Raw genomic sequence first — 16,448 nt, 5'->3', positions numbered from 1 at the left:
CTGCAATATTATTTTAATCAGTGTCAGGTTTTTAGGCTTGACACACTTTTTAAAAAAATTCAAATACTATTCTGTATTTACTATAAGATACTTCTGATTTGCTCCTGATCAACCAGTAGGGAGCTAATTTATCTTAACAGGCTACATTGCTTTTAAAAAGTTTTAATGCTATTTAATAAAAAAAAAAGGTTTGATGACCATAATATACACTGGAGTTTCAGTTCTGGGAGTAAAAAAAGATCCCCATTTAAGACGATTCAGACCTGAGCTGTGGGTTTCTGTTAGGAGAGGATGCATTAAGCTGGGTGAAATTCCCATTGGCCCAGATCTTGCATTGGGAGATGTTGCATCCAGGCTCTCCCTCCAATCCAACAAGACTCACCATCCATCTGTGGGAGTCCCAGAGGATGATGATTTAATTTTGCTTCTGACTATGAGGACATAGCCAGATGTTTCTTCATTGCTCTCTGCTGTTCTCCAGCCACTAAATAGCTAAAGAAAGAGGGCCCCACAGAAGGATGGTGAGTCTTTGGGAGTAGGGATGATTGTATGTATGAGAGTGAATTCCTCTCTCCGCAATGACAAAAAAGGGCAAGGGAGGGAAAGCTGGACTTAACATCTGTGTATGTTTCACTAACAGTGTGCCACAAAGCCTCTGAAGACAGAGAAGAAAGCTAGAGTAGTGACCTTCCATACTTTTACAGAATACCAGCACCACTTTTCCAATTAGACAAATGATTAAGGAGCAGTGGACTAGGAAGAAGCAAAGCATCTTTTGCATTTCTCCTTTGCAGGAATTGTGACTAGCACTGTGCTCAGGTAAATTTGAATTGCTATGGGGTTCTTGGAAGGGATTCTGCATGAATACGTACCTCACTTTTGCTCTAAAATAAACTGAGTGAATAAAATGTGTATACCTTGATTGCTACCATTCTCTTGTGCAGAAAAGTAGAAGCAGAGGCACGTATATCTTTAGGCTTCAAAAGACAGATATAAATAACGTTTTATTTCTGTAGTTTTCAGTAATGGGCATGAATACATCATGAGGAAAAGTGACTCACAGGAAGAACTAATCAGGCTGTGGGAGATTACCACCAATGTGTATTTGATGTGGTAAAGGTCTGTTACTACCTAGAACATGTACTTCTTCCTTGAATTATTATAACTTAACATCTTATCACTGGCTCTGAAATAACTGCTACTATGTGTGAGGAAATCAAACAGAGCTCTGTGTACCCCAAGTACTGTGTAGACATAGAGAAATCTCAGTATTGCTTCCTGCACTGCTCTGGCTTCACTTAATGGTGGTTTCTTTTGGAGAACAGTATTCTGCTGCATCAATTGTGATTGGATTCATTGTTCATTTATGATGAGAAACAAGGGGAATCCCAACTCTCAGAGAAGTCATGACTGGAACAGTGAGTCATGCAGAAATGTGGGGTTGTGCTTACAGCATGGTGTTTGTATCTCAGATGTTCTGGATACACCAACAAATAGAAAGAAGAAAGAATTAAGTCAGTGCTGCTACCCATAGTAGAGGTTGCCATCAGATCACTGACAGGAGATTTCAGTGTTTTATGCCTGTGTTCTCTTCTGCCAGCATTACTGAGATTTAGGCATAATTTTGCATCCAGTTCTTCATGGCAGTTGAAAGAAAAAAAAGTAAACACTTCTAACAAAGCCTTTATTGTATTTTGTAGCTGAGCTAGTATAATAAAGAAACTGCATTGGTTACTTAGCATTTTGGTACTGATGAACACTACATTAGTTGTATCACTAGATACAAAGAGATTAAATAGATCAGCAATTCAGCCCGCTATTTGCATGATTACTTTCCTTTGCCATATGTATAGATTAAACTAATTTGTGAAAGTATTTTGCAATTTGACTGTCTCTCCACAAGTAAGAGTGCTGTGATATAGAGCAAATACTTCAACATAATTGAACAAAAAAATTGGCAAATCAAGAAAATAATTTGTACTAATTAAAAAACGCCATGAGTTCTCTAGAATGGGTGTTATTGTCGTATTTGCAGCTCCCCCCCTTTCAAATGAATGTTACTACATTTAGTAGCCAGTGGCTTTGATCAGTTTGTTTATCACATCACTCAAGTACTTTTGAACTAATTTTGAACTAAAGAATTTCTAAAATTTTCCCATACAAAATCTTTATGCACAAGTATTATTGTCTTTATATAAGATGCCAGAAGCTGTTTGAACAAGGATACATGTTTGCATTAACAAGCACTTTCTCCTATAAAAGGGCTAAGTCTTATTGATCTGTCTTATTATTTATTTCTCAATGCATGTTACAGTAACAAGAAGACATTTGGCTATCTGGGATGTCCACCCTACTTTCTTATGAAGGCAGTGCTGATTTATGGTAACACTGATCTCACAAAACAATACAGGAAGCCCCAACCTATCCAATGGGTTAGGGACTGCAACACTGTCAGAAGCCAGAACTAGTTGAAAAGCAGAACCTAGGTAGAGAACATGAGGGAAATACAGTGATTTGCCTGTGCATCCACCCATACATGCTTCTTGCAAAGTCTCAGCTTGGTGCCTTTCCCCACTCATCTCACTTTGCAAGCAGTGCACATGTGTGCATTCAATCCCAAGCAGGCCTCTGTAGGTAAGAACTGACAAAAGAGTGGCATCTGTGCTTAGTTTACAAGCAATCCTTGATGGATTAATGGAGCTTGTCCTTAATTTACAAGTGAGTCTTCAGATAACGGTGTCAGAAGGGGGAGGCTTCCTGCAGTTCTCAAATCAGACTTAGTAAAAGCAGGTGTTGCTACTCAAACACCCACACAGAATGAGGAAGCAATGCACCAAACTTAAGTTCCACCTGCCAATCCTGTTTATATAAATAGGTATTTCAGTGGACACCCAGTTCTCTAGTATGCACCACCCTAATTAGGTGGAATGGAAAGAAGAGTGGAGTAGGAACACTGTCCAAAGATCGTTACATTTTAAACACTGCACCCTCTCACCTATATATTTGGAAGTGCAAATAACTTCCCCAAATAAGCTAGTGTTCTTGATTTCCATTTTTAGGGGATGTCCTAGGTAAATAAATTTACTAAAATAAGTTTATAAATTTTCATTTACTACTCTAAGGCCCCTCTTGAGAAGAGCCTCTCTCTCCCACACTTAGGAATCCTCTTCCTGCTTACATTGCGATTTGGAAGATCTGGCAGTCATAGGCTGACAGGCAGCTTTCTGAGGCTGTCACACATTTTATGCTTTGTGTATTTCCTTTAAGACAAGGGGTAAAATGGACTGATTCTTCCCCTTGACAACTGGAGGGTCTGTTGGGTACTCCCTCATTTCTCTGAGACTGGGTAGTGTCCAGGAAAGCTGCCAAGACTGCCGATAATGGCTTGATACAGCCAAGCAAAGCTTTATGACCAAAACTAAAGGTCTTTACAAATACAAGAAATAAAGTACAGTATCCAAGTACCAGGTCAATGTCCAATGGGGAAGGGTCAAACAATCCAAGGGTTCAAGGTTCCAGAAAGGCAAGTTTATCAAGGCAATTCCGAAGTCCAGAGGGTCCAGATCAGCAGGGACGTAGCCAAGGGGGGGGGTTCTTGGGGTCTGGACCCTCCCTTCCATTAGAAAAATGAATGGTGCGTGCTGCTGCGCCACTGCACCCAAGCCCCCATATAATGGTGGCACTTAGTCTGGACCCCCCCCCCTTTCCTAAAATCCTGGCTACGTCCCTGAGATCAGTCAGTAGTATAAGAGGCCAGGTTTCAGGCCACAAAGTCCAAGGGAGTCAGGGAAACATGCTTTCACCAGGAAAATCAGATAATCTCTGACAAAGGAGCTCAGCGATCTGCACCTGTTTATATTAACCAGTTTCTAATCACAGGTGCTTCCTGATTGTTTCCTGACACAGAACAGGCTCTTCTTGAGCTGGGAGAGCAGAGCTAGGACCCAGCTCAGCTTCAGGTTCCCCCTCTACCTGGGGCTCAAACTCAGCCTCCTCAGCCTGGCTGAGCATGACAGATAGTTCTTCATCTCTCAAGGAAGTGGTCAGATTGTGCACCTTGATAATGATCAGATTAAACTGAATCTATTATGCATTGAACATGACATTGGAAAGATTACGCTCAGTAAAGCTGAAGGCACTAGGAAAAGAGGAAGGCTGCATTGCAGGTGGATTGTCTCAATGAAGCTATGGCCCTGAGTTTGCAAGAGCTGAGGAAGGCTTTGTTTCATATTCATAGGATTGCTGTATATGTATAGAAGCCAACTTGATGAGATGTTAACAAGCTGATCAACTTACCTAGTGCGTTATTGTCTATTTAGACATCAGGTTGAGATAGTGTTTCACATCACTTTTAATATAACAGGTAAGCCCTTTGGAGACAAAGATGTTGGTTGCACTTTCCTTCCTGAAATGTGCAATGTGAACGCAATGTGAACAGAATTACAAGAGCTCTTTCTCTGTAATTTTTGGTGACTAGTCCCACTTATTTGATTATATTCTAGAGCAGGTTTTGTTTGTTGGGGAACAACTACAGAAAAGAGCTATTGCCCTCATATCCTGCATGCAGGTTTCTCATAGGCATCTAGTTGGCCCCTGTAGGAAACAGGTTCATTAGGTGAGCTGTTTGTCTGTCAGCAAGATTTTTGTGTTCTTGTTAACCTTCGGTTGTTCATTTTCTGTACTCATATCCTTTAAGCAAAGATGGCAACCAGGTAAAGCAAGTGCTCTCATACAAATACTAGTCCCAGTCCCTTATATAAAGGATGTTACCTCACAGAAATATCCTTCCTCTCCAGTTAAATAGTTAAGAACACACAAAGGTGACGGCATAAGCCTAAAGGGTTATAATCTGTTCAGAAGTTCATATCTTCCCACCAATCCAAAAGGTCCAGAACTTAGCTTACTGCAAGTATCTGAAGCCACACCATGTTGTGACTGAACCCTTCTCTACCATTCTCGTGAGCAACCGTGATGGAATGTGTATGGCAAAGGTATCTTTGTTATTCAGTTGTGAGCAAAAAGCTCAGGCATAAAGCATTTATGTTTAAACCCTTATTGACATGTTTATAGGGACTGGCAATGTATCTGACTACCTAGAATAGAGAGAAGGTCAACAAATCCCTCAGGAATGCCAGATGTTTGTATACCTATACAGTGGACTCTTCCCATATGTGGGAGATCTGTTCCAGACGCCGCCCTGCCCCCCCACGTAACGTGTATGCTCAAGCCGTTTAAAACAATGCATGGTGGGGTATGTGTGCAGCAGGTGTGTGTGCCATTGTTTTAAAGGGGACTTGCCTTCTGTGTATGGATTGAAATTACTCTTGAAATCATCATACCTGGAAAAGCCCCACCCCGTGAAGATCAGTAGTTTGAAGTTTTGGATTTCTGGCTTCACTCCTCTACATCCATAATACTTTTTGTCTGCAAAAATCCAGTTTCCTCTCAATCTAATGTGATCAAGAATATGGACAGGTTTATAGTACAGGCATATTTTAAAGTATGAAGATAAAATGCCTCAGTAGTTGTGCAGAGCAGGGAGAGAGGAACGTTCAGCCTCTGGGATCACGTATATTTTAACTGCTTTTTTCTAGTAGAGAGTCGTTGATACTGGCCATAATCCTATTGGTGTCTTATACATGTGTAAATTGTCCTACAGAAGCAGGACATTTTTGTCCAAGGCAGAACATTACCTTAAATCAAGACTATGGAAACAACTGCACATGTGATGCCATTGCACATGCAGGTGCCTATTATGCAACTATGCCCTTCAAGGCAAGGACTGCAGAACACTGTCAATAACCCTGTATGCAAAAGTGTGTGCTACACCACCCCTGCATAGAATCATGACTACTATTTGCTAATTGTTCCAGATTCCCAAAATAAATCAATCCTCTGTTCTTCCCCAGTTTTTTTTTTTTTTAAAAATCCTTGACATGGCTGAAACCAGCCTTCTAATACTCAGTGTCCACTTTGTTGAGAATTCAGAATGCAACTCCAGAAATCTCTGATAACAGACCCTGAAGAAGGCCAATTTGTGGCAAGGCTCAAATTTTAAGATGATAAAGTTTGTGGGCCATCAGCAGTACGTGGGACCTCAACTCCTTTAATTTTTCTACTATGGCTGAAACCATTAGCAAGATAAAAAGATCTCACTGTCTACAAATGTTTAGTAGGCTAGACAAATACCATCAATGAACATTTCATCTGTTACATGCATTCCTCTATTTTATCAAGTGAATTGAATGGCTGGTGAGAAAATGTGTTTTGTTTTTACATGCAAACATTTGATTACATGGTATTAGCCATTATGAATCTGATGTCGCAGCAGAGAATTAGGACAAAGGGAAAAGAACAAAAGCTTGTGTGAAATAATGGGAAACACCTGAGAACAGTCCTCTAAGTTGGTGGTTCCAAGCCATATGTTTGTGGACTTCAGACTCTTAAGACTTGTCGTATGTGAGCTCAACATCTGGGGACTGACAGATTGGGAAGCACTGTTCTAATGTTGCCAGGGGAAATGGGATTAGAGGGAAGGATGCTCGTCCAGGTCCTTGAGGTACATGAAAAAAGAGGCCTCAGATTTCTGAAGTGGAAGAATGGGTATGAGATTTAAAATATTCCAATCTAGAAGATGCCAGCCACAGATGCTGGTGAAACGTCAGGAAGAAACTCTGCTAGAACATGGCCACATAGCCCGAAAAACCCACAAAAAACTATGGATGCCAGCCATGAAAGCCTTCGATTTCCCAAAGAAATTAATTGCTTATTAATAAAGTTTAAGCTACCATCCAAGTTATCCATGATTATCTTTTTCTTTCAATTTCTACGAAGGCCTTGGCAACAATTAATTTTAACCAAGATATTCTCACTCTTTGTTTAAATGTATTTGATAAACAACAAGGACTGCAACTTAAATGTGAAGCAAAATGTTCAAGGCACCTTTATCTGGTCCTCACACTTGGAAAATTGGGCATACTCATTATGGCACGATACAGTAAATTCCTCAGTGCTGGTTAAAAGTACATACAACGTAAGATGTATCCACCTAATTGAGAACATTTAATCCTTAACAAATGTATTTCAGACAAGCTGCTTGCATTAAACTTCACACAAATGTATTTGATAATTTTTATTGATGGCATTTATCCCATGGTTTAACATGTTAATTATACTGTAATAAACATGGCTTTAATATTAAACTTTTCCTTATTATCCAAAGTCACCAGAGTCCATTTCTGTAAATATAAAAATATATACTTAACACTTTGTACAATACTGGTTTTTGGTCCAAACAAAAATGGATCAGAAAAGCCAATAAACTCATTTTAAGAATTCCCAATTTTAAAGGTCTTTTAATGGATTTAGGCAACTTTGAATAATGAGATTTACATAATAAAATCTGAGACAATACTAAAACAAAAATTTGCTGTAACACACAAAATTAAAATTTCAAGTTCACAGATTTGTTATGCCAAAGTATGTAGAGAAACAGAATTGTATTTACACATTTTGTTTCATAATAAAATAATGAAAAGGCGAGACAGGTGATAAAGAGCCATAAGAATGAGAATAGAAAGAGCATCTAATTATTGAATGAAGTACTACTGATCTAACTAGTCCTTAGCATGGACCATTCTTTGATCATTCTTCCTCTATCAGAAAATTTTAGTGCACAATACACGCAACTTGCTCACTTCACACGTACATCAGCACAAACTCTGCAAAGAAATCATTCATTATCCACATTCTCTACTCTATACAGACTCCCCCTCTCTGATATAATTACAATTTCGAGGTGTCAGTAAACGCAGATGAGCGCACAAAGTGGTGCAAACAGAGGTATTATACGAAGCCATTCGCAGTGCAGGCTATATTTATATCTATAGCCAGACCATGCCAAGTCAGTGAAGAAAAAATGATGGATTCTAAAATAGTTTTGCTCAAGATCCTCCCTGCCACCAACTCTAATTATTAAAAAAACAAAACAAAAAAAAAACCTAAATGGGGAGGAAAAAAAGCAAGCAGAATTTAGGCAGACCTGGCTTCAGCTAAACCCAGCATGAGGTACAATTCAATAACTGAACAATGCAGGGCAACCAGCTGTGGTAAGAGATTTTCTGTCTGTAACAATCATTAATATTTTATTTTCTACGTCTAACAGCCATCTTTATCTTCCGACCAGCCACTGAAGAAGATCCAGGCATGGAGAACATATTTTTCCCGTTATTCCTGCTTTGGGGGGGAAAATCAGAAGTCAGGAACTTAGAATGATGTGCCTGAATATAATACTTACTACTATGGAACAAGCATCTAAAAAAAACACTGGGGGGAAAAAAGTTAGCAATATGTGTTTCTCACAGATTTTTTACTAAGAACATTATTTTCTAGAGAATAAAAGCTTTCAGTTCAGGAGTCTAAGTCTGAAATTTTACTTCAAGGATAGCAATCTGTATATGAGAAACATGAAAGGCTTAATGCCATCAATTTCAAATATCTACTGCACTGAGCATAACATCAATATTAATGCATTATTCATAGCAACAGCTATAATGATATTTAAATTTACAAGCCGTTTATACATTTATTTAATACATTCATTCCCCCCTCCCTAACCATTATTATTCAGTAGTGTGGTAATATAGGCGTGTTATTAAAACTTACTCCTCTGCAGCATTTAGACCAAAGTACTGGACTACATGTTAACATGGTAAATGTACAAAGCTATTGGAAATTCTTAATCCCCTTCTTACCCCAGATTAAATGATGGAGGCTGATTGAATGAAAATCCTGAAGAGCCTGCCGGCTGTGCTGATGCACCAGGAGTTGCACCAAAGGTAAATACTCCTGGATTGTTGCCTGTACAGTTGAAATTAGCAGTACTACTTCCAAACTGGAAAACTGCACCTGAAGGAATAAACACTGAGACTTAACTTTGTAGAGAAACAGTTTCTCCATTCTTACTGTTTAAGAACTATTAGAGGAGAATACAGCATCAGCAATACACTCAGAATTTATAAATGGATGCAACAGGACCCCAAAATATTAACATTTTAAGAGCACACTGATACACTGGATTTCACAGGAAGATATTTCTTCAGCAAGAGCTTCCAATGGCACACAGCAAACTTTTGTGAAACTCCCTAAGGGAAATTTGAAGCATACCTATAAATAATTTTCTGATCCTAATATCATTTTAACACTATTAAAATTTTCAAATGCACAGTTACTTGCAATCAGAATTTGGCCATGAGAGTTTTTTCCCTTTCAGAAGGCACTCAGAATGCTACCACACAGGTTCCCACATAATGAGGACTGAAAAATACAGGCAGAAAACCTGAAGTATGTCTCTTCTTTAAGAACATATCAGTCAATATCAAGAGACATAAAGAGTTTTTGTACTTACCAGAATTAGAAGCTGTACCTGAGCCAAAACCAGGCTGTTGGGCAGCTTGTTGTCCAAAGACAGGAGGCTGTGTGCTGCTTGACACAGACCCAAAAGCTGGAGGCCCTGGCTGGGAGCCAGTAGGAAATAATGAAGATGATGAAAGTGATCCAAAGGTTGGAGCAGGGGGCTGGCTGGAGCCCTGGCTTTGACCAAATGTTGGTGGCTGGCTGGTACCAAATGCTGGAGCAGCTGCAGGAGCTGAAGTCCCAGAACCAAACACAAAGGAGGAGGAGGAGGAAGAGGAAGAAGAACCTAGAAAAGCAAATGAGCAGGCTAAAGATGGCACTCAGGAAAGAAAAACCATTCAGAGAAGAATCCAATGTAAAGTATTACTTTTGTTGCAATGGAGTGTTTCAGCTGTTCGTTAACATTAAGATCCTTAAAACAGGCAGAAACCAGTTCTTATATACCCATATGGATTTCCATTTGTAATTTCTGAAACATTTTACAGAGAGGAATACCCCTACTGCAAATGTTTTTGAACCCATCTCATAGTAAAACGATCCCCTTAGTAATAATAAATAATAATAATAAATTTTATTTCTACCCCGCCCTTCCATAGATATGATCAGGGTGGCTTACAAATTTTTAAAACATTTCAATACAGGATAAAAATTCAATATAACAGTTAAAAACATTACTACAAAAAACAGGAACAGGAAAATAATAAAATACACATGTCAAGGGCAAGGAAAAGGAGAAAATTAGTTTACATCGGTCCGGGGTCGAAAGGGAAAAAAATTAGTAAAGAAATGGAAGTGTTCTACATTTTCCACGCCCCTAGAAAGACAATACTTGAGCAAAAGAAATTGTGATTCAAATGGTGATTCCACAAGGAAACCATCCCCTTAATGCAGTAATCTGCAGCAGGACACTTTCTGCAACAAATTTTACAAAATGAAAAATATTCCAGTGTTAATTTTTGTGGAAAAACATTTCTTTAAAAAAAAGTTTCATAAAATGTAATAGTAACAAGTAAGGGTGGCAAGGATGGCATCCATTCATCCATTCTTTTTTTTTACTATTACAGCTACTACTACAGTTTTAGAACTGTAATTAATCTCTTTCAAGTGATTATTCCTAGGAAGTATGTGTACGTTTGACTGTGTCAATGTATTTCTACTTCTGGACATTTCTCGCTTCGATTAAAAACACAATTGGTAAAGAAACTGAAGTGTACATTTTCCTTGCCCACAGAAAGACACTACTTAAGCAAAACAAATTGCGGTTCAAATTGTGATTCCACAAGAAGAAGAAAACTTAGTAAAATAGAGGTAAATATTATTGGAAGCAGGTCAGTGAACACCCACAACATATCATGCAGCTGACTGGATGTTAAAAAATTAGTATGCCAATCACTTTCACTGCCTTTCAGCCTTAAGTTGAAGTAAAGGGAGCAATTCTTAAATTTTTGGTCCACAGATGCCAAAGAGGCCACAATGTCCTCACACGGAGCCCAAAAAGGCTTAAAGAAATGTCACCAGCCCTCAGCTGGAAGGCTGGAAAGCCCTGGAGTGGATAGAGATAGAAGAGGAAGATAAGGAAAGAGAGGAGAACTGGCAGTGCCTCCCACTTCATGTGATGTTGCACAACTCAGGCACAATCAGGTAGAGGATTAACTGGGAAGGGGGAATGTCCAGACCACTTTCCATGGACTTTTCTTCCTCTACCCCCAGGGCCACCGATTCTCCCTCTTTCACCTTCCCATGGCCTGTCAGGCTCAACCTCACATTGAAGAAAGAGGGAGGAACAAGACAGAGTTCCATCCCTCCTGCCAGCAACAGCACAGCTCTGCCTCCCAGCTCACCCTCTGCCTTCCCAGCTCTCTTTGCCTTGGACGTTTTCACTATGGTTCCTCCTGGAACTCTGGGGGGAAAAGAGCAAGAAGATGCTCCCTCAGCAAAGATGCCTTGTTCCCTGCTGCCCTGGCCAGGCATCCCTCCTTGCTCTCTGGCTCCCTCTCTTCCCTCCTGCTCCTCTCCTTTCACTTTGCCTTGAACAAAGTGCAGCCAAGCTCTAGTGGCCAAACCTCATAAAAGTCCCCTGAAGCCATGCTCAGCTGCAGGACTGGAGGTCCTGGGCACTGCTCATGTCTTTCTGCTCTCTCTCATTCTGTGTGTGTTTGTGTATGTTCCCCCCTCCTCCCCACACTTCCTGCTCTCCAACCAAAGTGAAATGTTAGGCAATTCAAGTTTCCTAAGGCCTCAGCCTTTGTTAAGGAAACAAAAATATTTCAACAGTCAAAAAACTGTCAAAGCTAAGCCTGTTAAGATCTAGCTTTAAATCAGCAGAATAGCAGAAACGTGTCCTTGTCTAACAATGCTTCTCTGAGAACTGAGACTGGCTTAAAAACAACAAACACAAGTAGCTTGCAGTTTAAACAAAAGTTTACAAATAGCTTAAATCAACATGTGCACAGAGGCTACATCCTAACCTAGCTAAAAGAAACCTTTGTCTCACCATCTTTCCAAAGAAAGGTGAAAGAGGAGGAAGACGGGAACCCATCTGGGCAGGAGAAAATATTTGTGTGTGACAGAATTTTCCAAAAGAGGGTGTGACGTGAATTACATGGTTTGTTTACCAATTTGCAAAGTTATTGTCCTGTGATTCAGTAGGAGCAAATGGGATGTTTGAATGAGGGGAGACAGTAGGATTTGCATGCAGAAAAATCTATCTGAAATGGGGGGGGGGGGGGGGGAAGAATGCTAAAATCTTCCAACAGAAAAAAAATCTGTTGTGCAGAATGACAAGCTTTGGGGCTGCCCATGTGCACAGAATCAGAGCGGAATGGAAAAGGAAAGAGGCGGGTGGGCAGGTTCTGTGACACAGACACACATGTGTGCATCTGATGTGTACATATACTCAACCCCAGCAAGCAAAGTCCCAATTCCTCATGCCACTGACACACACACAGTAGTGAAGACACATCAGAGAGATTGCTTTCCATTGCTTTCCCTCAAGGCTGGGAGCATGTGACTTGCCCAAGGCCACCCCAGTGGGCTTCATGGCTGAGCTGGGAATTGAACCCTGGCCTCTAGAATTGTATCTAGAGTTGTAGTCCAACACTCAAATCACTACAAAAATTACATTACTATCTTAATTTCTTACTGCAACAGAACAGTCACGTCACTGAGAAAAGTGCTGATTCAGCCTTTATATATTTGGCTAATATTTCAAAGTTCTCTTCCTTTTTCACAATAATTATTTGGAAATATGATTTTTTTTCCCGATGCACACCCAAACTCTCCCAGTTTTCAGCCTACCTGTAGTAGCTGCTGTTGTGGTAGGTGCTGCAAAATTGAAGCCAGGGTTAGCTGCGCTGTTAGTGGTGGCAACTGTGCCAAACAGAAATGGAGTAGGGGTGCTTGTACTTGAGGTGGTTGTCGGTGGCTTGCTCTCTTGAGAAAACCCAAAGGACTGGGTTGTATTGGAGTCAGAGGGATTGCCAAAAACAGAGCTGCTCACAGTGCTGCTGGACTGTCCAAACAAAAAAGTTGGTGGAGGATTGGAGGAAGAGGTTGTGCTGCTGAATATGCTGCTGCTGCTGCTACCACCGCCGCCACCACTGCTGCCACCAGCAGAAACACTTGGCATAACAGGGTTAGAAGAACTAGAGCTCAGGAAACTAAATGCAGGCTTTGCTGATCCTGGATCTGAAAGTCATAAGTGAATAAATAAATTTACAAACAAGGTATCAGAATACAAACCAAACATAAATGGGAATGGGCTATTCCCTCCTCGATAGCTATGAAACCAGCAGACTGAACTTATGCCTCTTAACTAAGCAACTTAGAAATGTCACAACTACTAATGTCGGTATTTTTAATAATAATAATAATAATAATAATAATAATAATAATAATAATTAAAGGCAAATCAAGCACTTCACTCTTGTCAAGTGATGGTGTGATTTTTCCATGCTGCCAAGGGATATAAGACTTCAGAAGTGTTACACACAAGTGTCCATACACATATTCAGCTAAACATTTTGCAGAATTTGTACCCTCCTTTGCATGCATGGCACCATACAGCTGTGTGAGACAACAGAATGGTTCAGATATAACAGTATCAGGTCCACAACACAGTGCAGTTTGAGACCGCTTTAACTGCCTTGGATCAATGCTAGGGAATTCTGGGAACTGTAGTTTATTGTGGCCCCAGAGCTCTCTGATAGAGAAGACTAAATGCCTCACAAAAAACTACAATTCCCCAAATTCCCTAGCATTGAACCAGGGCAGTTAAAGCGGTCTCAAACTGGGTTATTTCTGCTGTGTGTCTTGGACCTTAATCTCATAAATCATGGTTTATTAAACTGAGAAGTAGAAATGCATTCAAATACGTTTTCTTCTCTTCTCTGATGTACCATAAAAGAAGATTCTGTACAGAAAAAGGCAGGGTATAAATCAGCCAAACAAACAATCAATTAAATGAATAAATAAGTAGCATAATGCAAAACTGTCGGAATCCAAAATCTATGCTCAGTTGCCAACTACAAGTCAAAAGAAGATATAATGGTTTGACAAAGCTCAGAGGTTTCTCATTATATGCACATCAGAAAGGTGGAAGAAGGGAGGGAATGCATAAGGGCTTTCTAATAAATCATTTATTGGATTGAGGGTTATGGCTATGTACTAATAAACCAGTTTTGCTTGTAACGAGGCAAGGGACTACATTAGGATGGTCAATTGCCACCCACTTTGAAAGAAAGCAGGCCTAATTTGTGTGATATGAATGGATGTCCATAAGGGCACAACCTGAGCCAAAAGGCGTTGGTTGAATCTTTTGCCTATTCTACCAATATATGCAACTGTCAATAAAAAGAAACAGACAATATACAAGAGTTGCAGAGGGGATCCAAGTCAGTTTATAGTTTGCTCATTTTACAGTGCTTGTTCATTACAACACTCATGTTTATGCCCTCCACCAGTGTTTGCTGGCTTTCTCCATTCAGGCTTCTACTCTTTCTTCCAATGTTGTTCCTGATCTCTCTCCTCATACTTCACCAACTCTCTTGGAAGATCAGCTGCAGCAGGCTCTTCCTCCTGAACAGTCTTCCATTGGTCATAATAAAAACCACTACTCAACTTGCTTTGCGGTTTTTGTAAACAGCCTCTCTTTCTTCTAATTCAGCTTTTAACATTTTTGGTCTGGATTCTATGTTTGTTACTTTTACTGAAAAAAAAATTCACTACAATGCATATAAAATGTTTGGATGCTCAAAGAAAACTATGTAAATATGAAGCACTGTATTGAAGAGTTTCTTCTGCTTTTGCTTTCAACTGGTTCAATAATTCCGTCTTGATTTGATAAAGGTCTTACTTTTTCTAATTTCACTGTTGCCTTTATTAGTCTTTATTCATTTTTCTTTCCCTTGTGTTTATATGTTCCACAAGGCATCATTACAAGTCTCCTTCACTTTAAAAGAGTAGGGGTTTTTTGCTTCCATCTTCCTTCTCGCTGGTTATCACTTAACACTTTAAGACTCAAAACTCTCTTTCTCTGCTCATAGCCTCACTTCTTCATTTAGTATTTCTGTTTTTACTTCATTTGTCTTCTCACTAAGCTCAAACTTCACTTATAACCAAACTCACTGATTTTCCTTCAGGCCCTCCTTTCTCTTTCATGATGTCATTTCCCCCTCTCCTCACATCTGCATCTTGGATTATGTTTCAATCTATTTCCTTTTCTTTCAAGTTAATCTCTCATGCCATTTTCAATTTCTTCGCTCCAAAGCTAGTCCATTCTTTCTAATAAAACACTAGGGGCAATTCTTCATTCTCAAATGTTGTAATGTTCTTTATATTGGTCTTCATGCCATGGCTTTTGCTGCTTGTTGCACCTCTTCTGCACATTGCTTTGACACTGTTTTTTCTTATCCAGTTTCTACCACAGATTCTTGCCATGTCTTCCATCTATTATAAACTGGAACTGTACTCTGTATCTTCATTCTCTTGCTCCTTGCTATCTTTCTCCCCTTGTAACAAATAATAATAGTAAAACTGTAATTGCAACACTTGAATATCTGTTACAATTGCCCTGACTGCAGGTCTTTGGCTAGGAGTAATCCAACTCCTATGAAGTCATTCATCCATAATTAATCACATATTATGGACATTATATACAATTCCTCTTCAGCTCATACCCTTTATAGTACCTTTTCTAATTTCTTACCCTATAAGTATGCCTTTCTTTATGCAATAAAGAATAGAGCTGGCTATTTGACCAGTCCAAAACAACAAAACTGGCCAATTTACTGCTCAAGTAACAGTTAAGTATTTAAAGTATTAACTTAGTAGAACTGTAACAGAGAGATTTAAGCCCTCAAAAATGATGCCAACTGATGAAAATTAAGGTCAAAGAGTACCATAAATTAGTTATTTATAAGCAACTATGCTAAATGTTCACAGTGACATTCAAGAGACTGAACAGTTTTTAGTTATTCAGAATTCAAGATACCCACACCATAACAAAGTTCTCTCTGTTTGTAATCCACTCTGGAAACTGATATTCAAAGACAGTACATAAATCAATAAATAAAATAACAATTTTCTTAATATTTAATAAACACTCACAACTACTCAAAGGCACTTTTGATTTCATGAAATATTTAACCATGGACAGTTAACAGATGCTGAATTGATTTTAATGGGAACAGAACTGTTTCTGACCACTAGCTATTATATCTACACAAGTTATTTATCACCTCTTGAAGCTACATTTAGGTGTGAAATTAACAGTACTCTGTAATGAAAACATTACTACAAAATTCGCTTTAGAATTTGGCAAAACAGCAGCCAACTTCACTTTCTTCAGATTACCTTAATCTCATAACTGAGTTAAGTTTTATTTAAGCAGGCTTGTTATTGAATCCACAAAAGTTATTGGCAAAGGGTAGGGGCCCATGCTGGGTGGGGAAGACTTCCCATCAAAATTACCCTCCTTAGTTTCTACACTTGATGCAAAGGTCCCTCCTCACAAATTACCTGCACAGAATACCTAG

The 16,448-nt window shown here is 39.3% G+C and overlaps 1 protein-coding gene across 2 annotated transcripts in view; it reads right to left on the bottom strand.

Moving 5' to 3' along the window:
• Window positions 1-7,117: 7,117 nt before the first annotated feature.
• Window positions 7,118-16,448, bottom strand: part of NUP153 (nucleoporin 153) — a 50,249-nt gene continuing 40,918 nt past the window's right edge. The window contains exons 19-22 of one of the 2 annotated variants that reach the window (XM_089516769.1): window positions 12,712-13,101; window positions 9,407-9,700; window positions 8,754-8,907; window positions 7,118-8,235 (exon numbers count right to left, since the gene is read on the bottom strand). In XM_089516769.1, coding sequence (XP_089372895.1) covers window positions 8,145-8,235; window positions 8,754-8,907; window positions 9,407-9,700; window positions 12,712-13,101 — 929 coding nt within the window. In that variant the 3' untranslated portion in view covers window positions 7,118-8,144. The remainder of the gene's footprint in view (window positions 8,236-8,753; window positions 8,908-9,406; window positions 9,701-12,711; window positions 13,102-16,448) is intronic. The other variant, XM_089516770.1, reaches the window with a different exon arrangement.

This window comes from Sceloporus occidentalis, unplaced genomic scaffold, assembly GCF_023333645.1.
Source record: "Sceloporus occidentalis isolate IW3139 unplaced genomic scaffold, rSceOcc1.0.p SCAF_3, whole genome shotgun sequence".
Classification (NCBI taxonomy): Eukaryota; Metazoa; Chordata; class Lepidosauria; order Squamata; family Phrynosomatidae; genus Sceloporus; species Sceloporus occidentalis.
This window is presented reverse-complemented; position numbering and strand designations above follow the sequence as displayed.